Here is a 23,299-nt window from a genome sequence, read left to right on the forward strand (position 1 = left end):
TATGACATATGTTGCCATATATCTTCTTTCTGTAACATATGTTACCACATATCTTCTTTCTGTGACATACGTTGCCACATATATCCTTTCTGTTGGGGCACATGTAGATTATTTTGTGATGTTTTTTACAACATATGTTATATATATTGTCGCATACACCACATTTCTTCTTTTCCATCATAATTGACATTTGTTTCAACAAAAAAATCATTCATATCAGCAAAAATAAACACTTCACCAATTGTTTTATACAACTTATCACCAAAAAAAGTAATTCACAATGGTATACATAACCATCAATTTAATCAATGGTGGATATTGTTGCTTCACATCACAATTGATGACTTTGATTTTTTTCTCTTTCTTTTTCAATTTCTCCTTCTCCTTCTCCTTCTTGTTCTCTTGCCTTTTGAGTTTGAGTGTGATACAGAATAGTAATTATTGTTTTTTCTTTCACTAATTATAGATAGTGATTGAGAAATAGATTTTTTCAATCTCCTACACTTCAAATATTTGTAGACAACTGAACAAAACTATATTTCTTAAATCATATGAACAAAATGTTCACAAAAAAAACAACAAAAATAACAAAAAATGATTTTTTATTGAATGTTAACATTATATATATATATATATATTCTCAAATTATAGCTTTTTAGGTTTTTTAGTTCTTTCTAAAACAATAAATAATAGGTACCATTACACTTTATTTTTCACATCTATAGAACAATTTATTCTTCATTAACCCAAGAAAAAAGCTAAGTATTGTTCCAAAATTGTTAAGTCTCTCAAATAAATGACTTACCCAATTTAAGTCAAACACAATCTTCAATTCAGAAAGAGGAGAGAGTCACGACCTGAGATGAGAAGGAAGATAAGATAACGGGAGAGAATATTTGTTTTGATAGTTGGATATAGAAGAGAAGAGAGAACATTGAGAGAAAAAGAGAAATACCTATTTTCATTTATTTTTTTTAAAAGATTAGTTTGGATAGAATTATAAAAGTTGAAAAAACGAATTGTATTTTTGTATTTTATAAAAGATTAGAAAATTTTGAAAATATTAATTTGGTTTCAAATTTACTTAATTACATTTTAAAAGATGATTTGATCAATTTTAATCAATCTGTCGCCAAAAATCAAACCAGGACTTATTTGACACATTTCACTTAATTTTCTCAAATTACCTAGCGTGTGTGTGTATATATATATATATATATATATATATATATATATATATATATTGGGCAAGTTTCACATATAGCAAACAAAAAAACTATATTTGTATGCTATAACAAAGTTTGCACAATTGCGCTCCATAGCAAACATAAAACTGTATAATTCGCTATACATATACAATTATATAATTCGTTGGCCTAAATTTTATAATTCGGTGGCCTATTTCGCTGCAATTGTATAATTCGCTATCCTATTTCACTGCAATTGTATAATGCACAATTGTATAATTCACTGCCTATTTCGCTGCAATATTTTTATAAAATTTGTTTTGCATACAATTGAATCGAATTAAAATGTATGCATATTGCATAATTATAAGTGTATAGCAAGACGATATATGTTTTTCTCTCGCTTTATACAAAAATAGAAACACAATATATACACTCCTGTTGTATAAAGCTACAGAAAATTGTATTTCACTGCAATTGTATAATTCACAATTGTATAATTCGTTGACCTTTTTCTCTGCAATATATGTATAAAATTTGCATTTGTCTACAATTGAATTGAAGTAAAATGTTTGTAAATTGTATAATTAAATGTATAACACGAAGATATATGTTTTTGCATGTGTATATACAATTTTTTCTCGCTTTATACAAAGTAGAAACATAAATTATACACTTTTGTATATAAAGTGAGAGAGACGAGAATGGGAGAGTGGCGAGCGAGACTTTTGGGAGAGAGGCGGCTGATAAATTTTGACTAACATTTACTATGAAGCACAATTAAATCAAATCCTAGCTACTTTGCTATTATATATAATTTTCCATATATGATTGTTGATTGACTGCAAAATTGAAAGAAAAAAAAAAAGCTAAAAGAATAAAAAAAGAAGAAGAGGAGATTGACGGAAAGCCCTGGCAACAGTTTAAAGTGGCCGCAATTAACTAAGCGCTTGCCAGCTAATAATGGCTCATAAAACTACTCTCTCTCTCTTGTATACACATTTCATTCGTAGCACAAAGGGCATACAGCTAAGCTAATTATACGCTTCGCACTTCCTCAATTCCACATCTCACCATTTCTACCTCTTCCTCAGACATTGAAGATTTTGATTACAAACGCTTTTGAAATGTAGTATAAGAATAACGACTTACAAATTCATCACACTTGATCTTCTTTTTTGTTGTATGTATCCATAGATATATCATTCACTTCCCCATCACATACACATATATCTATGTCGACGATCTACAGTCCATCTCGGACTTCAGCTACCTCCAGGTTGCCTTTAGGAGGCGCCGTCGCTGCTGCTGGTGGTGGTGGTGGTGTTAGTGGTGCATCTAGATTGAGATCTTCGTCGCTTAAAAAGCCACCTGAGCCACTTCGCAGAGCTGTCGCTGATTGTCTATCTTCTTCTTCTTCTCCTGCTCACCATGGAACACCTTCTGCCACTGCCTCTGAAGCTTCTCGAACTCTAAGGGTCAGACCTGTATCTCTTTTTTTTTTTAATCTAGGGTTTACTACAGTACTTTCTCTTAGATTTTCCTTCTTACCTACATTTTTATTTAAGCTCTAGTCTGTACATTGCCTTGAGTTCAGTCTTAATCTAGGAAATTTCGCAAGGAATTGTCAAGTGTGATGTAGCAATTCTTTTTTTTTTTTTAATTTATGGGATTCAGCTGCTATCTTTGTGCAAAGATCCCAGGAGAAAGTGTGGGGTTTCGGTGCTTGCTTGACTTTAATTAACCTTGGCCAATTTGTCTGATAATCTTGTAAGCAAAGAAACAATACCAAACTTAATGGATTAACTAATACATGAAGATAGTTAGATCATGGCATACAATCTGTGTGTTCAGACTGATAAAGAAACTCTTGCCTAAATGGGCAAGTATCTAAATAATTCCAAAAATACTGGCTTCTTGAAAATTGAAATGCATCTATTTTATTTCATCCTCAATTGAAGACTTTGCAGTTACCCTAAAACTTAGATGCTGTCGTGTTTGGACATTCTTATGAGCCTTACACTGTGAATGTTTTTTTCTTTCTAAATTTTGAGGAGAATCCCTAATTTTATGTGTGTCTATTTGTGGTTCTTTAGTTGTGCTTTTATTTAGTAGCTGAATAAAGGGATCAATCTAGTTAAAAGAGGTGCTACATTTTTACAAGCGAACTTTAAATGGTAGTTGTATGATCACATATGCTGTTACTCTTGCCAGAAACCTTAAACAAGAAAAGAAAATAACTTGTCCTAGTAGGGAAATTTTCTTTTCATGATAGGAGTTGGAGTCTCACATCGTCTGTGGGATGGGTACATGGACTCCTTTTATGGTCTTGAGCAGTCCTCCCCTCATGATCTAGCTTTTGAGTTGAGTTAGGCCAAGTTCGACTTCTTAAACATGATTCATTTATAATTGAAACTTAAATGATTATTGAATTTTGGTGTCCTTACACTTTTAGCATAATGACATTGGTAAAGATTACACTTGTTTGGCTTATGTCCTATAATATGATAATCATGTAGTGTTTAATCATTGAAATCCTTTGAACCATCGCATAATATTTCTAAAATTACAAAATGAGATGGGAAGTTGCATTCATGCTATTAACTTATACTCTTACAGGAATATCTGGCAGCATATCCAACAACTGACTTGGCTTATGGTGTTATTTTGGATCATACACTAGCAGAGCGAGAGCGCAGGTAGGCCATACTTTGTTGATAGAGGCAATAATATACTAACATGCCAATAAAGTTCAAAGCAGTATAATTATGTGTCTGTCTCATATGCCATAACTACACTGATTGTTTTTCTAGTACTTCTGTGCTGAATTTCATGTTATAGGTAAAAGCCATTGTTTTAATTTGAAAGTTAAAAAAGATTATCTAATCCTTGTCATGTAGTTACAACAACGATATATACAGTGTAAAGTGGGGTCCAGGGAAGGTGGTGGGTACACAACCTTATCCCTACCATGTGAAGGTAGAGAGATTGTTTCAAATAGACCCTCGGCTCAAGAAACGCTTTCTAATAAGCAAGTATGTAAAGCAAATACAAAAGCGAAGAAACCAATGCTGAAAAGAGACATGAATGAAGATGACAATTCTCGTCATATAGTTCTGGAACTGATTACAAGAGGTTTTTGATGAGTGCTCTTTTCCGTCTTCATCTTCTAGTCTGATTGGATGTTTGTGAGCGCTAGTTGAAATGAAGTTATATCAGTATAATTCTCATGAGAAAGATGTCTATCATGCAACTTTATAGGGCACTATGAAACAATGATGTTGAGTCTTGATAAGGGGAAAGTAGGACTTTCAGGCTAAGCCAACTCAATTTTCTAGGAAAATTTCACATACGCAAGCATGAAATTGCACATAAGTTTATGGGTGCATCTCACTGCTGATGCTATTAAGTATCATTGTTCTTTAGTATGTTAAGTTAGTAGAAAAATAACAAACCATTAAATGCATGCCTGATGTCCTCTCTTGCAGGATGGTGAAGAGAAATAATTTCCTCTCATGGCGTGCCTAAAAAATATATTATGTTAAAATTCTAAAAGCAACTCTGATTATTAGCTTTTGCAATTTGATACAACGCCGAGAAAAGATATCCCAGTAAATTTTATAGGATTATCTACCCCTTGTTGACTTGATTTAGATAGCCTCTTATGTCTGATTGTGGAATGATGATATTTTGCTGTGTAATATTAGGCTTTACCATGTATTTTCTTTTGTTCATTTCTGATAAGCGACATTGTAGTATATCTTTGTCGAAATTAAAACGTGCTCTTCTGCTAGTACCTGAATCACAACCTACATTGCTTATGCTTTGGGTGTCATATTCTAATTTTTAATTCTTTCTTCAGTAGAAGTCTTTAATTTATAAAAAGATGAAGGTCACAAACAAGTCGTGAAAGTTGATTACCATCTAGAGCTATTTGACCTAATTTAGTGAGAATTGTTTCCACTAGATTTAGTTCTTGATCCAAGTTAACATTTTGAGTGACAATGATGAACACAATACACTTGAAACATGCAACCAAACATACAAATTGATTTGGAATATGAGATGATTTGGTCACCTCCATCTTCCTAACTCTTAGTGAACCAAAAAGAGTTGAATCTTTGAAGGGTGATGTATATATGATGTTGAATGAAAATATTTAATTAAAAATAGCTATTTCAAAAGACTATTTTGAAAAAAGTTAAGGAAAATGCATAAAGAAACCCTGAAGCAGTGTTTTGGACGGCGAGAGGCGACAAGGGCCAGCCTCGCCACGCGGCGAGGTGAGCGGCGAGGCGCTCACCTTTTTGAATCGAGGCGCCAATTAATACCAAAAATTAAAAACATTTAATTGCACATATCATATTCAAAATTTCAATAGCAATTACATATATTAAAAATACTATAATAATTACTATAGAAGATTTTTTTTTTAAAATAATGGACAACAGTCACAACACAGTGTAAGCAGAAAGCATTTTACAGTAATTCGGGACAAAACAGGTCAAAATAGAGAGTGAAGAAAACAGAGGAAAAAAAAGAGTAGTGAAGGCAGGGAGCAGTGAAGAGTGAAAGAGAAAGAGACGAATGGAGCAGCAACTCGAGGAAAAGAGACGAAAATGAGAGCAGCGACTGAGGAAGAGAAGAAGCAGTAGCGTCTCGAGGAAGAGAAGAAGAGGAATACACGAAATTCTGATGAAAGTTTGAAAATAGAAAAAAAAAACCCTAATATATTAAGTTAAATTTTTTTTTTAAAAATCAAAATGGCGACGCTATTTATGTCGCCATTGGGTCGCCTATTTGAGGTCGCCTCGCCTCGCCTCAGTGGATAATGGCGACACAGCCTCGCTTCGCCTCGCCATTCGCCAAAGGCACTATGGCGAGCGCCTTTCACAACACTGCCCTGAAGTATGGTAAAATTTTCAGTTGCACACCTTATTTTTTTGCGGGAATCCTATTATCCCTGGACTTATTTGAAACAATATTATCAACCCCTAAATGCCGAGGTGGCAAAGAGAGTGATTTCACTCTCTTTGAGTGTGAAGCACAAAAAACGGGGGTAGACATAGATCACCAAACTTCACAAAATATAACTGATCTTTTAACCTTTTATTTGTTTGAGGGGAACATTTGAAGAATAAATCACGTATATATAACTTGATTAGACGCTCAAATCCCAGTTGTAAACTTGAGCCACCTTGTTCAATTCTTTCCCTTTATCATGTGGTAATAACAAGATATTTATCTTAATTATATATTAGCATGGATATGAACTTGGATTATCTTAATAGAAAATTGAACATATACTTGTACTTAAATGGAATTTGAAATTTAAGTAATTAGTAAGAAATGTATTATTCATGTTTTGGGATCTGTATATGCACAGGGATTATTGGTATTTATAGCTTAGTGCAAAAGTATATGCTGGATCCTAGTTTACCCTATTTAAATGACATGACAGTTTGCTGATGCTCTCCTCTGCTCTTTCAGTGTGGGAAAATGTTGTTACAACTGAAGCTAGTAAGGAAAAGGTTATAATTGTTTGTAGTAGCTGGAGTTTTAGTTTTCTGCAAATTTGAACTGTTCTATGAGGCATTGTGCTTCTTGAATTTCTTTTCTCCCTTCTTGAGATTTTTGTTTTTTGCTATATTGCTTCTTGGATGTTCATGTTTCCTATAACCATTACAATGTAATTCTGTCTTACTGATGTCCTTTTTTCCATCTTTGATATTGAATCAGCCCAGCAGTTGTAGCAAAATGTGTGGCGCTTTTGAAACGGTATCTTCTAAGGTAGTTTCTTCCTTTTGCTTAAGATTTCTTCTTTCCCATTGAAAATCTAAGGTTTCATATCTCACTCGAGTACTAACATTTAGCTTATTTAGATTGTCATCATTATACATTTTGTGACAGATTTTTTTAATCAATATTTTATGACAGATTTCTGTTAATAACTTTGAATTCATCACTCAAATTTACATGAACCTGATATAATTAACTTTGCCACCTTTACCATCTATTTATTTTTGGTACTGTAAGTTATCTCCCTCTCAATATATGCTGTAAAAATCTTAGATTTGTGACTTTTGTTTTTAGAGGCCTTGTTAATATTGAAAAGGACAAGTTTTCGTTAGAGTTAATTGTAATCTTTGTACAACGAGTAAGTTTAATCCACCATTTACTCACAAATTGTTAAAAAGTAATTCAAATGGAGTTGAGATATTTGGAGCAACCTGAACCCTCTAAATAAAATAAATAATGCTCCTACGCACGATTCTCAATGCTTTTTTCTCTCCTACTTTCTAGGAGAGAGAACATCCTTTCTTTGGTGCCTTCACTGGCCTTCAAACTTCCTGGTAGCTCAGATTCACCCACTGTGATTTCTGTCAAACTCTTCTCCTTCTTTTCCCCCTCTCATCATACTCCAGTCTTCTTCCATCAAGAATATGGAGGAAATTAGAATCTATTTCAACTTGGGTGTCAAATGTTTTGATATCACCAGATGGATAACCAATAATGAAACATGGTAAGAATGGGTAAAAAGAAGTCGCTACATAATGAGACGATCAGCTTTGGAGCACAAAGATTATGGTGTGGATTTGTAACATACTAGAAGATGCATCTAAACCCGGTAAACACACAATCAGAAGGCGGAAAACTAATTTAATGCTTATGGTTGGTATATGAGCATTCTCTTACTTCAACCAAAAGAAAGGACAATTTCAATAAATACCTGACATTGAATGCTGGCTGGATGTACATAACTATTTTTAGAAATATAGGAGAATTTTTTTATTAAATTGTGTTTTTACATTATTATGTTGAGATCCTATTTATAAACACTACATTAGACTCCTTTTCCAACTAAGACATTATAATACAATCCTTTTTCAAGTAGAATTCTACATACTATTTCTTTTCCTATTCCTATTCTAAGTAGGATGATATATATTATTCTTGTTCGTATCCCTATTCTAACACTCCCCCGCAAGCTGGTATACAAGTCATGTACCTAGCTTGTTACAGATGTAATTAATACTAGGGCTGGTGAGTGGTGAGGGGCTTGATGAGGATATTTGCAAGTTGATCACTTAACTTCACAAAATTGATAGTCAATCTCATTGTGCTTAGTCTTCTCATGAAATATTAGATCTAATGCAGAATATCGAAAAACATAAAGTGATCAGCTCCACTATGAGTCATGTCAAACTTTTGAAGTTCCCAAACCAAGCTTGAGAAGACCATTTCAGACCATAAAATGACTTGCACAATTAGTATACAAGGCTACTAGATTCCCCATGAGCAACAAAACTATGTGGTTGCTCCATATAGACTTATTCCTCGAGATCATTATGGTGAAAACATTCTTAATATCCAACGGATAAAAAGGCCAATAGAGAACGACAACCATAAATAGGAAAAGGCGGACATATGTTGTTTTAGCCATGGGAGAGAAAATATCACTATAATCTAGCAAAAATATGTAAATATCCTCTTTTTTCCGGCGAAGTTAATTTGAAACTAAAAAAATTGTGCATGACTATTCATATATGTTAGAAATAATGCAATGATCACAGGGAAGTGCTCGAAATGAAGATATTAGCAGATCTTAAACAAGAAAAGTCACCGTAAAATTGGTCAAAACATGCTCATGCACTGGATTATTAGATTTGATGGGGGAAAGTGGTCATAATATGATAAGTAAAATTATTTGGATAGGATCTAAATAATGGCATGACCTACGGAGAAAGAGAACTATATGAGTAGTGTCGGATGGCACGACCTTACAGGTAAAGAGAATTATATGGTCAGAGTTGGATGGATGCACGACTATGGATAGGGATGGAATGACGACATGACCTTACTCAAATCAAATGCGAGGAGTCACCGGAAAGACACATGGAACTATTCAAATCAAAGACTGAGAAGAAACTTCCTCTGGAAATAAAGGTAAAGAGGGAGAAAGCAAGGGTTACTATTTAGTGAAATGGAACACTGTGATGCTAAGCAAAGAAAGAGGGGGACTGGGTATTAGAAATTTGAGAATCCATAACAAGAACCTTTTGATGAAGTGGTTGTGGAGATATACTGGTGAGGAAGGAACCCTGTGGAAGGAGGTGATAGTGGCAAAGTATGGGGAATTGAACCCATGGTGTACAGAGATAGTGTCAGAACCCTATGGATGGGGGGAGTATGGAGGACAATCAAAGCTTTATGGAATTCCATGGAAGAAATGTGTTGCTCAAAGTTGGAAATGGCAACAAGATAAGTTTTGGAGAGATGGATGGATCGATCAAGTTTCTCTAAGTGAGTCAATTCCAGATCTTTTCTCAATCTGCAACAACCCTGAAGCCAGAGTATGTGAATGCTAAACAACTCAAGGCTGGACCTATCTTTCAGAAGGCTATTGAATGATTGGAGAGTAGATAGAGTGGCTAATTTCCTGGAAATATTGGGGGGAACCAATCTAGTAACAATGCACCAGATGGAATTATTTGGAAGCACAACAAGGATGACAGATTCACAGTAAATAGTACTTACAAGAAAGGCATACAAGCTGTGGTTAGAGGCTACTATCATCACTTGATGAGTATTTGGAGAGGACTGATCCCCACCAAAGTGAAAATGCTTCACTTGGTTAGTCATCAAAAGGGCCTGCTTAACTCAAGAAGTGCTGCAGAAGAAAGGAAAGAAACTAGTCCCTAGGTGTTTTCTATGCAGTTTGACTGGGGAAACAAACAAACACCTATTTTTACATTGCAAATTCACTACACAGATCTGGGTGATGTTCCTTAACATCACATGCTGTAGCTGGACTATGCCAGAACACACCTCTGATCTTTTTAAATGTTGGATCAGAAGGGGGGGGGGGGTAGCAAGACTCAAAAGAAGTGGTGGAGGCTAATATCATCATGCATATGGTGGTCAGTGTGGAAGGAAAGGAATGAGAGATGTTTTGAAGATAGATCTAATTCCATTCACAAAGTAAAATGGAATTGTTTGGTATCTTTACTTTTTTGGTGTAAACAACTCTGTATAGAAGATGTAGATCAAATTATAGAATTAATAGGCGGCTTGTAATTTTGGTTAGGGCTGTAAATACTTTGAAGGTGGCCAACATGTCCTTAATGCTGAAGAATACAACTTTACCGATGTTAAAAAAAAAACTATGCAAATCAAATATGAGGAGTCACCAAAAAGACATGGTAATATACATCTCAGATATGAGAAAGTAGTTTGGAAAGATACACAATGCTACTCAAATTAGATATAAGAACGTAGTTGATGGAAAGATGCACGATGCTACACAAATTGGATACGAGAAAGTAATCACCGGAATGATGCACGTTGACATGTAAATCAAATATCAAAAAGTAGTCACCGTAAAGATGGCACAGTGTTAATGATAAAGTAGTCACCATAAATATGGCACAATGCTACACAAATTAGATATGCCGAAGTAGTTGTGAGAAATATTGGAGAAAATATTATTGAATTGTGTATCTATGTTGTTACATGAAGACCCTATTTACAGACACTACATTGGGAAACCTTTTCCAACTAGAATTCCTATTCTTATTCCTATTCTAATTCCTATTCTTATTCGTGTTCTAACACTCCCCCTCAAGCTGGTGCATACAAATCATATGCACCTAGCTTGTTACAAATGTAATTAATACGATGACATGTGAGAGACTTGGTGAACATATCTGCAAGCTGATCATTTGACTTCACAAATTTTATAACAATATCTCTTGAGAGTATCTTTTCTCTGACAAAGTGACAGTCAATCTCAATGTGCTTAGTCCTTTCATGATACACTGGATTTGATGCGATATGAAGAGCTGCTTGATTATCACACACAAGTTCCATTTGATCAATTTTGCCAAATTTTAGTTCTCCCATTAACTGTTTAAGCCAAACTAACTCACAAGTTGCTGTCGCTATTGCTCGATATTTTGATTCTACACTAGATCAAGCAACCACATTTTGTTTCTTACTCTTCCACGACACCAAATTACCTCCAACTAAAACACAATATCCGGGTGTCAAACGTCTGTCAGAGGGTGATTCTGCCCAATCAACGTCTGTATATCCAATGATATGCTAATGACCTTGATCCTTAAAGAGTAGTCCTTTGCCGGGGGCTGACTTTATATATCGAAGAATACGAACAACTGCTTCCCCATGACTATCATAAGGGGAAGTCATAAACTGACTTACAACACTCACGGGAAAAGATATATATGGTCTAGTCACTGTGAGATAATTAAATTTTCCAACAAGTCGTCTATACCTTTCAGGATTACTAAGTGGCTCCCCTTGTCCTGGATGAAGTTTAACATTCGAATCCATCGGAGTGTTAATAGGTCTACATCCCATCATTCCTGTCTCCTAAAAAATGTCTAAGGCATACCTGCGTTGAGAGATACAATGCCTGATCTAGACTAAGCAACCTCAATACCTAGAAAATACTTCAGTCTGGCAAGGTCTTTAGTCTAAAAGTGCTTAAAAAGATGTTGCTTTAAATCGGTGATACCATCTTGATCATTACCGGTGATAACAATATCATTAACATAAACAACCAAATAGATACATCGACCTAGTGCAGAATGTCGATAAAACACAGAGTGATCAGCTCCACTACGAGTCATGCCAAAATCCTGAATTACTGTGCTGAACTTCCCAAATCAAGCTCGAGGAGACTGTTTCAGACCATAGAGTGCCCTACGCAATCGACATACAAGGCTACTAGACTCCCCCTAAGAAAGAAAACCAGGTGGTTGCTCCATATAGACTTCTTCCTCAAGATCAGCATGCAGAAAAGCATTCTTTATGTCCAAATGATAAAGAGGCCAACGACGAACGACAACCATAGATAGAAAAAGACGAACGTATGCTATTTTAGCCACAGGAGCGAAAGTGTCACTATAATCTAGCCCAAATATCTGGGTATACCCTTTGACGACAAGGCGAGCCTTAAGTCGATCAACCTGACCATCTGGACCAATTTTGACTGCATAAATCCAACGACAACCAACAGTAGATTTACCTGCAGGAAGGAAGACAATCTCCCAAGTACCACTCTTATATAAAGCAGACATCTCATCAACCATAGCCTGCCTCCATCTAGAATGAGAAAGTGCTTCACCTGTAGTCTTAGGAATGGAAACAGAGGACAAAGACGACACAAATGCATAATGGTGTGATGATAGACGATGATAACTTAAGAAGGTATAATGCGGGTTAGTATTTCGAGTAGATCGTATACCTTTTTGAAGTGCAAGCAGTGGGCTAGGTAGAAGCAAGTCCGCTGTAGGAGCAGGGTCTAGCGCATGACGTGAATCATCTGGGACTAGGGTTGGACGTGGACGGCGATGACAAGTTAGTAGTGGTGGCTCTGCAACTGGAGATGTAGACGTAACTGTAAATCCCTCAAAGGTTGGTATAGGTAAAACTTGAGGTATGGGTAAGACCATAGAGACATCAGTATGATCAGAAGATGTATAGTAAGGCTGAGACTCAAAAAATGTAACATCAGCGGACATAACGTATCGATGAAGATCATGTGAATAACTATGATACCCTTTTTGAACTCAAGAATAACCAAGAAAGACACATTTGAGGGCACGAGGAGCTAATTTATCTTTCCTTGGGGCTAAATTATGAACAAAGCATGTGCTCCCAAAGACAAGAGGGGGAATAGGATAGAGATGTGACTGAGGAAAAGTATGTAATGTGGAACTTGATTCTGAATAGACAAAGAGGGCATTCTGTTAATTAAATAACAAGCTGAAAGGACTGCATCGCCCCAAAAATGCAACGGAACATGAGATTTAATGAGAGTGCAAGCAGTCTCTATGGGATGCTTATTCTTTCTTTTCGCGACACCATTTTGTTGAGGAGTGTGGACAAGATATTTGGTGAATGATTCCGTGGTGAGACATAAATTGCTGAAATTGGGATGATAAGTATTCTAAGGCATTATCACTACGGAAAGTACGTATAGAAACATCAAACTGATTTTGTATTTTAGCAAAGAAACTTTTGATAATAGAAAATAACTCAGAACGATCTTTCATTAAAAAAACCCACGTACATCTTGAATAATCATCAATGAAATTAACAAAATAATGAAATCCTAAGGTGGAACTGGCTCTACTAGGACCCCAAATATCAGAATGAACTAATAAAAAAATAGACTCTAAACGACCCTCAGTACTATGAGAAACGTAGCACGAGTGTGTTTCCCAAGTTGACACGACTCACGATCTAATGTAGATATACTAGACAAACTAGGCACTATCTTTTGCAGTTTGGATGGACTCGGATGTCTCAGACGTTTTTGAATTAGATTTGGGGAATCTGTAATGGAGCATGCTGTCAAGGAATTTGAAGAGGTAAGATAGTAAAGGCCTTATGATTCATGTCTTGTTCCAATCATCTATCTCGTACTGCGGTCCTGTATGAGAAAAAAATCATCAAAAAAAGTTATGCTACAATGTAGGTATTTCGTCAAACGACTAACAGATGCTAGATTAAAAGGAGAACCAGGAACATAAAGAACAGAGTCTAGGGTGACAGAAGATAGAGGTTTGGATTTTCCAACCCCTTTTGGTTTTGTCTGGATCCCATTGGCTAAAGTGATAGCTGGAAGAGATTGCAAATAAACTATATCAGATAAAAGTGATTTATTACCAGAAATATGATCAGAAGCCTAGAGTCCACGACCCATGTTCTTACAGTACTATATTTCGACACACAAGCAAAAGATTACCCGTGACAGACACATCGTGCAACCGGACTACTTGAGGAGACGTTTGCTTATTTGCACGACACTGAAGGAACTCATCATATTCTATCTGAGCAATATGAGCATTATTGGATGGTTGATTAGGTTGAGCACCATATGCTACTGGTGAAGATGACTGTTTACTTGCGCGATTTCGAAGGAACTCATTATATTCCTTTAGAGCAAGAGGCTCATAATTGGGTGGTGGACCATGCAAAATATGACATGTCACGAGTGTGTCCAAACTTGTGACAATGACTACACTTGGATCGAGGTTTCCCTAAACGTCCTCCCCCTCGCCGATTCTCCGTAGACTAATATGTACGCTTTTCAAAGGTTTGAGATGCGAGAATAGAGGAGTTAATAGTGGGTGATGAAACGACTTTGTGACTAGGAGGTGCCGCAAGACGAAGGAGGCGAGGGAATACTTCATCGATTGTAGGAACTGTAGGTCTAGCTAAAATCTGATCATGCACATAATCATTATCAGGAGGAAGTCCAGCAAGAGTAAGAACTAGAAACAATGTTTGTCTATGTTCTGGTTGTTTTTCCACAACTGTAGTTACTGGCATGAACGTGTCGAATTCCTCCATGACTGCCTGTCTCTATCCCAAGTAAGTAGACATATCGGATTCTTGTTTTTTTAATTTAGTCAATCGAGATATCACATCATAGAATTGAGAGATGTCATTAGTGTATAAAGCACGCGCCTTTGCCCAAACTATATAAACACGTTTGGAATGGGCAAAACAAGGGCATCAATTTGGAATCAATCGAACGTCACAGGAGACTACATAATTGAGCATTTACTTTCTCCCAATGTGCGTTGAGTTTTGCATCTTCCTCACTAGTCTTTGCCTTTACATCTACCACATAAGTCTTGTTCGTTAAGTGATCGTGCACACTTTGACCCTTGCACCAAAATTTAACTGACGAAGCCCAAGATAAATAGTTTGAACTTCCCAATAGAAGTTTTGAAGTGACTATAGGGCTAGAATTTTCAATCCTTATATTTTTAGAACCAAAAACATCACATCCAAAAGACATTATGCTAAATTTGTCTCAGGGACAACAAAAAAACTTGATTATTGAGATCTGATCGTCTGGAAATTCAAATCTCAAAAAAAGTTTACCGAAAACAACCTGAAAATAGCCGAAACCCTAATTGCGGCGATCGAATTTGGTCGAAATTAGAAAAATAAAATAGAATTACATAGTTAGCCTCGAAATGAAGAGGCGACCCAAATAGAAAAAAAAATTATCGAAAAAACTGGTCGAAAAAAGTCGCACGAGCCGGCGCGTGGTGTGACAGTTCGCCGGCGAAAATCCTATTGGCGGCGCGTGACGGTGCGTGTAGCACTGGTTTCCGGTGGGGATGACTGGGCTTTGCTCGCGGAGAAATTCCGCAGCTAGTGGTGGTGTCAATTTTATGAAAACAGTGTAGGAAAATAATAATTATCCGTACATCAACTAGGTTACTGGAAAATATGATTTTTTCCCCTCACAATTGCTCTGATACCATGTGGGAAATATTGGAGAAAATATTATTGAATTGCATATCTGAATTGTTACATGAAAACCCTATTTATAAACACTACATTGGAAACCTTTTCCAACTAGAATTCCTATTCTAAGTAAGAAATACTTATTCCTATTCTAACAGTAGTCACCCAAAAGATGGCAAGGTGCTACGCATATCAAATATAAGAAAGTAGTCACAGAAAAGATGGCACAACGCTACACAAATTAGATATGCAACAATAATCATTGAAAAGATACACAGTGACCCAATTTTTGCTAACACAATCATTGGCCGGATGGGCGACATATATGGGTAATAGTTGCCTACCGACTGTGGAAGCTCTTTGATCTCTACCAAGATCAGAGTCTCTCATAGAGACTATGATGAGAGACTCTGATACCATGTGAGAAATATAGTAGAGAAAATATTATTGAGTTGTGTATCTACGTTATTACATTGAGGCCTGATTTATTGACACTATTACTTTTCCAACTAGGACACCACAATACAATCCTCTTCCAAGAAGAATTATATATACGATTCCTATTTCTATTCCTATTCGAAGTAGGATTGTATATGTTTTACTCTTATTCCTATTCCTATTCTAACATGAAGATAAGATAGGTTAATTAAATGCTCCATTCTTTTGCTAAATACAACTTTTAATGAGGAATACTCATGCCAATGCAGTATGAGAGTAAATGGCAATCAAATGCACTTCGAGAGTCCATCCTTATCAAAAAAATGCACTTCGAGAGTCCATCCTTATCAAAAAAATGCACTTCGAGAGTCCACAGTCAGCGCTTACAAATGAGACAATGGGCAGCAGGGGTGAAGGACAATGTACCTCACTCTCTTGTAAGATATTTTTTAGGCTAAAACATTTTAAAATGGTTGGAACTTGTTTGTATTCGAGTTTCCTAACAGAAACACAGCATAAAACACACTGAAGAATGAATGGAGATGGAAAAATTCTGTCTCGAGTAGTGGAATCCCACTACAATTTGCACACTTTTTTCTCAGAAAACTACAACTTTCTGGATTAGGGCTCTGGGTTCCTCCCTCATTTATGATTGCAGAAGATTTTCACGGAGATCAAGAATCTTTGTGGAGGCTGGGTGATTACACGTGTGGGGTTTGGGGAGGGTGATTTGTACAGTCTTTCCCTACCTTTTAAAAAGATTGTTTGTGATAGATCCTCGGGTCTAATGAAATATATCAAAACAAGTATGGTTATAAAAAACATGGATTTGAGTTTTGCTCAAGTAGATCTTCCAATATTGATGTAAAAATTTGACGTACTCAAACTAGAACATAAAAAAATGAATAAATGGTTTGAGGATTATGAAAGAATTGAATAAACCGACGAACTCTTCAAAAATAAAAAACATTTTTCAATTCCAATTTTCATTGTGAAGGATGTACTTTTAACCTATCCTGCATTTACTCATCAGCATGAATCATCAAGTGCTGGGAAAAATTTGTCGGTAAAGATTTAGGAACAAACAAGTTGATCCATCTGTTCATATGTTTTTGTCAAGTACTACCTACGTTTCCTTCTATATGATAGTGTTTGATATGGAGCATAAGATTAAAATTGCTTTTGCTCTTCAGATTTGCTGAGATTTTAACTAACCTCTGAAGCTGATCTAGTAAGCTTTAGTACATTTTTAATTTTCTTATCATTCAGTTTCGAAAAAAAAAATGTAATCTGAAAAAAAATTGAATTTATTGTTCAAAAGCTAGTTTGATTGGGAAAACATTAAATCAATGTTTATCAAAAGCTCAACAGTTTAATGAATTTCAATTCCTGAAAGTTGTGAAAGTAGTTGATGAGTGTAAAAAATTTGGATATTCCAGAAAGGTGAGAGTATAATTATATTTATTGAATTGGAGGGAATTAGGGGTGTTCATGGAAAACCAAACCAACTGTTAAAAAATTGACTTTTTGATTCGATTTGGTTAGATTTTTATTTAAGAAAAACTGACAAAATTTGTTTGGTTTGGTTTTAAGCAAAAAATAACCAAAAAATCATCCAAAAGGACTAAATACCTATCCTAAAATTGTATAAACATGGATATATGTATATTCTTATATATATTTTTTGGTGTACTACTCTTTACAATGACTTTGACTTGACTGGTTTCTCCATACGAATTTAGCTCTTTTTGTTGGTGCTGAAAAATTTGTCATCTACATGTTATATATATGCAAGCATGTGTATAGAAGTACTCTGACATATGGACTAGTTAAGCGTCGATATGCACTTAGTGAAGTGCTATTACTATATCTGTATTAGTGTATTTTGTGCCACAGTGTTTCTCATATAACCGATGTCCTGGACAATGTCTTGTTTTTGACAACCGTGGTGTCCTAGCTAGCTTGTGTGCGCCTCGACTGATTCCATGGGTACCTGCTACCTTCCACCAACACTAGTACCGCCAACTCTGTCCACACTTGGACATATAGGAAGATATCACCTAGTGTTTTTGACTTTGGTGGGATTTGAACCATGGTTCTCAGCCTACTTCATTGGTCACTAAGCCACACCTTTCCCTTGGGTGCAATATAGATGATGTCCTTGACAGGGTTTTCTTATTTTTGAGATGATTTCCTTGACAGTGCTTGTCACATTTTTTTAAAACAACAAAAAACCAAACAAACTAACAAAAACTGAATGGATGAAGTTTCCACAAAGTATGATTGATTTGGTTAAGTATTTGAAAAATTGACTTAATTGGTTTGATTTCTTTTAGGTAAAAACCGATCCAAACTGAACCATCAACATTCCTAGAGGGAGGAATAACTAACGAGTGAATCTGTGGGAATTGTTTGGTTTACATAAATTAAGATCATCTTTTCGATCGTTCATCAATATTTTGGAATTGGACTACTGGAAAGATGACATGAAGATATGACTGTTGGTTATAAGAATAAATAATCTGAACAAATGAGTTCTTTATGAAAGTCATGTTCTAGTTTCAATCCTTGGAGTGAAAGCTTACTATAACCTACGCACATTTATCATCAGTGTGGGAAACAAATTTTGTCTTAACAAGTTTCGGATCGGAAATACGAGAGACCGTGTAATTTAATCATCAGTGGGCTATAATACTCTTCCCTGGATCTCATTCAGCCAATTTTGTATATTGTGATCACTCATGACTCGAGTAACCTTTCAAAGCACTTAATGTCTATTGAGTGCTTGTGATATGCTAACTCTAGTTGAATACTATGGTCGCTTACATATCTTACCATGAAGAACCTTAAAATCTCTCATTACAACAGTGCTTTATATTTGTTACAGATATAAACCCAGCGAGGAGACATTGGTACAGATTGACCGATTTTGTGTAAGCATCATTGCTGAATGTGATATGAGTCCCAACCGAAAATTGGCTCCATGGTCACGGTCTTTAAGCCAACAAAGTAGTGCATCTACCGCATCAAGTACTGTATCGCCTTTACCTGTTTCGAGTTATGCATCAGGAGCACTTGTGAAGTCCTTAAATTACGTTCGTTCTCTAGTCACACAATATATCCCAAAGCGATCATTTCAACCAGCGGCTTTTGCTGGAGCAGCTACTGCATCAAGACAAGCACTTCCCACACTGTCATCTTTATTGAGCAAATCCTTCAATTCCCAACTTGGCCCTGCAAATGGTAAAGAGCTATTGGAGAATAAAGATGTCTCTACTGTTTCGACTTCAGGCTCACCTATAGCTGAAGAAATTAATAGAATGGAAGATCATGAATTCACTGCTTTTGATGTTTTCAAGTGGCGTTGGTGCAGAGATCAGCAATCGTCACCATCTCCATCCAAAAGGTAGTTAAATTATTTGCTAGTGGTCCTGTAATATCTATTTGCTGTATAGGGCATTTACTGATTATGGAAACCTCAACTTTCAGTGACCATCTTTTGAATCCGAAAGACGTGAGTGCACATAATTTCCTTGAAGTAGGTGCAGCAGCTCTTCTTGTTGGTGACATGGAAGCTAAAATGAAGGGTGAGCCTTGGAAAATCTTTGGGAGTTCGGAGATGCCTTATCTAGATCAACTTTTGCAGCCTTCACTTCTCACGACCGTGACCAATTCCGTGTCTGCTCGTGCCCACTTAAGAGCAATAACAGCTCTAAAACGTTCTAAACCAGGGCCTCATCAAATATGGTAAATAGAATTAACACTGATTCTCTATTTCTTTTTTCAATTTCGCATCTTAACATGCTTCTTGATGTTGGTTTCTACAATGTCTGAAAACAATCTCAAATTTTTAATGGAAGTTATAGGAGCTTCACTTTGTCCGGTGAATTTATTTTCACTTTTTTATCTTTGAACTACTTCTTCCACTTATTGAATGTGGGGTTTTTATTTGAGTATTAGAAACATGAATTCCGTAGTCTATCTTAGAAGTGTTGAAAACCCTTTTTTATCTCAGACTCTCAGTGTTGTGCATATATGAAGAGCTGTAATACAATTTCAAGTCATGCAAAATAATGAATCTGAACCAGTGAAACTTTAATTTTTGATAATAATTATTCTTTTCTTATATATGTGTAAATCAGGGAGGATTCTCCCGTGAGCACTTTCCGTCCCCGTGCAAAGCCGCTTTTTCAGTATCGACACTACAGGTATGTCACGAGGCATTCCTTAAAAAGATATATTTTTTTAAAGATAATTTAAGTGTTTTGTTATCGCTTGAAACACAACTTCTTTCTATGTGAGATCAAAAAATTCTAGGCGTTCCTACACTAGGGCTTAGTCTAAGTGGCAAAGGTCGAGGGACTTGTGACTTAGGTCACAGATTTGAGCCCTGTACCATGTAAATTGAGTCAGGTATGTAAGTGGAGAATGATAGAGGTTGGACCCATTATCCCCTAGTTTGAAGTTATGATTAGCCATTAGTTGGCAAGGGTTGAGATGTGGGCCCATTGTCCCTGAGTTTCGAAGGCTGCGGTCGTTCCTGGGTTGGCCCTGACGTATTTCTTGGTCATAACAAAAAAAGAAGAAACTTACTTTCAAAATTATAGTTGTTCTTGTGTTATTATATCCAGCCTAATTTTTAAAATTTTGTGGCCAATCTATCCTATTTCAGTTATACAGCTGGGTTGTTAGAATGTTATACATTTCCCTAGCCCCTTCCCCTCGGGATGTTGGTCCATGTCCCCCTATCCATGAATTTAAAGTACTTTAGCTAGTACCTCACTTCTTTACCTCCTTTACGGATATGATTTATACTGTAGACCGAAGTGTGAGCATCCCTTTTGAGTTGTTGATGGTCAATTACTAAAGAAAGATGGCTTACACTGTCTTATCTCGTCATATCCATTATTTTTCCGAATTTCACCTTGCTTCTTCCTTGTCTTACACATGCACAACTATAGCTGCGTTACATTGATCCTTTGTTTATCTCGAGACAGGTGTGGAACGAGTCTTACACGGCCACGAGTACGTCGTCCTAGTTCTTAAAGTACATTGCGGATTAGCAAAAACTATCACCCAGAAAAGTTTATATAATTGGAAAATCGTCGAGGTTGAGATCCTCACAAGGGTATAAGAATTCTAAACTAGGGGATTTAGTCATTGAGATTCTTAAAGTACAGGAGATAAAATTTGACTTGGGTAGACCATAGATTATTTTCAGAGGTGATAGGTATGATACTGAAAGTTGTTTCTACTAGATTAAATGTTCTCTCTTCAATGAGACATTTTATTAGCTTGTTATAGGTTTCTTTGATATGTGTGTTCATTGGGTTTGCTCTCTTTAATAATATGTTTTTGTTGCTTTCCTTCTAGGTATGCATTCCCACTACCTAATTTCCTCCCTCTTATGTCTTTCTTGATTCATGATACGTTGATGTTATCAGTGAACAGCAGCCTCTGCGATTGAATCCGATGGAGGTCTATGAGGTTATTGCTGCAGCTTGCTCTGAGACTTCTGCTCCAAATACTTATCTGATGACATTTTCATCTAAACTAAGTAACAACAGTGGAAAGCCGTCAATGGACGTGGCTGTCAGTGTACTTGTCAAACTTGTAATTGACATGTACGTGGTCCTTTCCTTGCATCTAGAACTTTTACATTATAAAAGTAACAGGAATGTCGTGAATCTTGTTTATTTTTATATATTATCCCATAATAGGTAGTTTGATAGACCTTAGTAGTGCAATTCGGCAGCAAAGTCGAATTAAGTCTGTCCCAAGAAGTTACTTCTCAAACATCAAAGTAATGGCATATGCATAAAATCTTTTGCATGCTCAATATCATAAATGCTTATTTGTGATATTGCTTACACTCTTCCAGTTCCTTGATTATGAAATCTCATTCTTCGATGAGTAGGCAACAGCTCTCCATGATTCAATTCCTTGCCTTTTATGTTCGTGGGCTGTGTGGAAGCATACTCGTACTTGTCTTGTAACAGAAGTCTTCGATTTTAACTTTTTGATTATGCAAGTGCTGTAGATGTCTGTCCTTTTCTTCTTATTTACATTTACAAGTAATGTTTATTTGACCTAATATGTATCCTTTTTTAGGAATAACTAATAGGTTTCTTAATTGGGCTAGTGTGGACTTATGGGACATGCATATTGTAACTGATTTATGTATAAGATGGTACCATTTAGCGTTAATTGGTGCATTAACATCACATTCCATGAATTATGGGTTTTTAGTATCATTTTGGTAATTGTTCCCAAGGGTAATCTTTGCTATTTGTGGTTTTAGGTATGTTTTGGACTCCGAGACTGCTGCTCCTCTCGCTTTGTCCATGCTTGAGGTGCTGCCTTATTCTAGATGTTCACTCTTTTATGTTAAAATGTTCAGGATACTTACTTTTGTGAAAATTAATTGTAGGAAATGATGAATTCTACTCGTCTGGAATCCAAGACTCGGGCCTTTGATTTAATTTTAAATCTTGGAGTTCATGCTCATTTATTGGAGCCTCCAACAGCAGATGATGCTTCAACAATTGAAGAAGAGTATTCTAAAGAAACATTTTTGGACAATGAAACTCAACTTTCTTTGGAAGGAAATAAGAAATCAGATTATCTCAAGAAAGCTGGGAGTTCCTCAGCCATTGATAAGTTTGAGTGTTGGATTTTAGGCATCCTCTATGAGATCCTTCTTCATCTTGTCCAGGTAATGTTAACAGTCAAGCTCGTTTTCTGTGTGTATTATTTCTTGATAATCATCTTGTAATGTTTATTTTTACTGAGCTTTGATTTTTTCCTGTTAATTTTTTGGTTGGCTTTATATTAAGCACTTCCATAATTGTATTGTTTTATTGTAGTTTCCGTTATGTTACTATCTGCTAAATTTTGTTATTATATTTTTTTGTTATTATGTTTTTTCCCCTTATACTTCCATTACTTCTTCTCGGGATTGTTTTGGACTTCTTTTCCTTAAGCCCAGGAACTATCGGGAAGATGGAAATGGCCTCTCTATCTCTGAGGTAGGGGTAAGGTCTGCATACACTCTACCTTCCCAAAATCCATTTTGTGGGTCTGCACTGGGTATCTCGTTGCTTTATATCAAGCACTTCAATGTGGAAAGATAGATCTGGAGGATACAATTTTCCAGACTTAATATTTGGTTTTTCTGTTTTATCATATTTCATCATGAAATTTTGAAAATTAAAATTTGCATGCATTGGTACATAGATGGAGTGCTCACAACTCTATTGCCTCCCACTCCACAGGTTAAATTATAAGGCTAGAAGTTCTTTGATTGTGATGGAATAAGATTCAACATTTACTGCTGAGGAATAATTACAGTTATCGAGTAGGCCATTTGACTTCAGTTG

At 35.9% G+C, this 23,299-nt stretch overlaps 1 protein-coding gene and 1 non-coding gene across 7 annotated transcripts in view; both read left to right on the top strand.

Moving 5' to 3' along the window:
• The first annotated feature begins 2,096 nt into the window (after positions 1 to 2,096).
• The window catches only part of LOC101259445 (uncharacterized), a 37,204-nt gene continuing 16,001 nt past the window's right edge, over positions 2,097 to 23,299 (top strand). For 2 of the 6 annotated variants that reach the window (XM_010323772.4, XM_010323771.4), the window contains exons 1-9: positions 2,097 to 2,665; positions 3,807 to 3,886; positions 6,927 to 6,977; positions 18,808 to 19,326; positions 19,410 to 19,667; positions 20,063 to 20,128; positions 21,365 to 21,544; positions 22,222 to 22,273; positions 22,351 to 22,635. In XM_010323772.4, the coding sequence (XP_010322074.1) occupies positions 2,423 to 2,665; positions 3,807 to 3,886; positions 6,927 to 6,977; positions 18,808 to 19,326; positions 19,410 to 19,667; positions 20,063 to 20,128; positions 21,365 to 21,544; positions 22,222 to 22,273; positions 22,351 to 22,635 (1,734 nt within the window). In that variant the 5' untranslated portion in view covers positions 2,097 to 2,422. Of the gene's footprint in view, positions 2,666 to 3,806; positions 3,887 to 6,926; positions 6,978 to 16,189; positions 16,358 to 18,807; positions 19,327 to 19,409; positions 19,668 to 20,062; positions 20,129 to 21,364; positions 21,545 to 22,221; positions 22,274 to 22,350; positions 22,636 to 23,299 lie in introns of all 6 variants that reach the window. The other 4 variants (XM_069299151.1, XM_019214419.3, XM_069299153.1 and 1 more) reach the window with 3 other exon arrangements.
• Positions 17,034 to 17,168, top strand: LOC112941735 (small nucleolar RNA snoR77). The gene has a single exon (XR_003247308.1). It is a non-coding gene; the product is annotated as a small nucleolar RNA snoR77 (small nucleolar RNA).

The sequence above is a fragment of the Solanum lycopersicum genome, chromosome 6 (assembly GCF_036512215.1).
Source record: "Solanum lycopersicum chromosome 6, SLM_r2.1".
NCBI classification, from domain to species: domain Eukaryota; kingdom Viridiplantae; phylum Streptophyta; class Magnoliopsida; order Solanales; family Solanaceae; genus Solanum; species Solanum lycopersicum.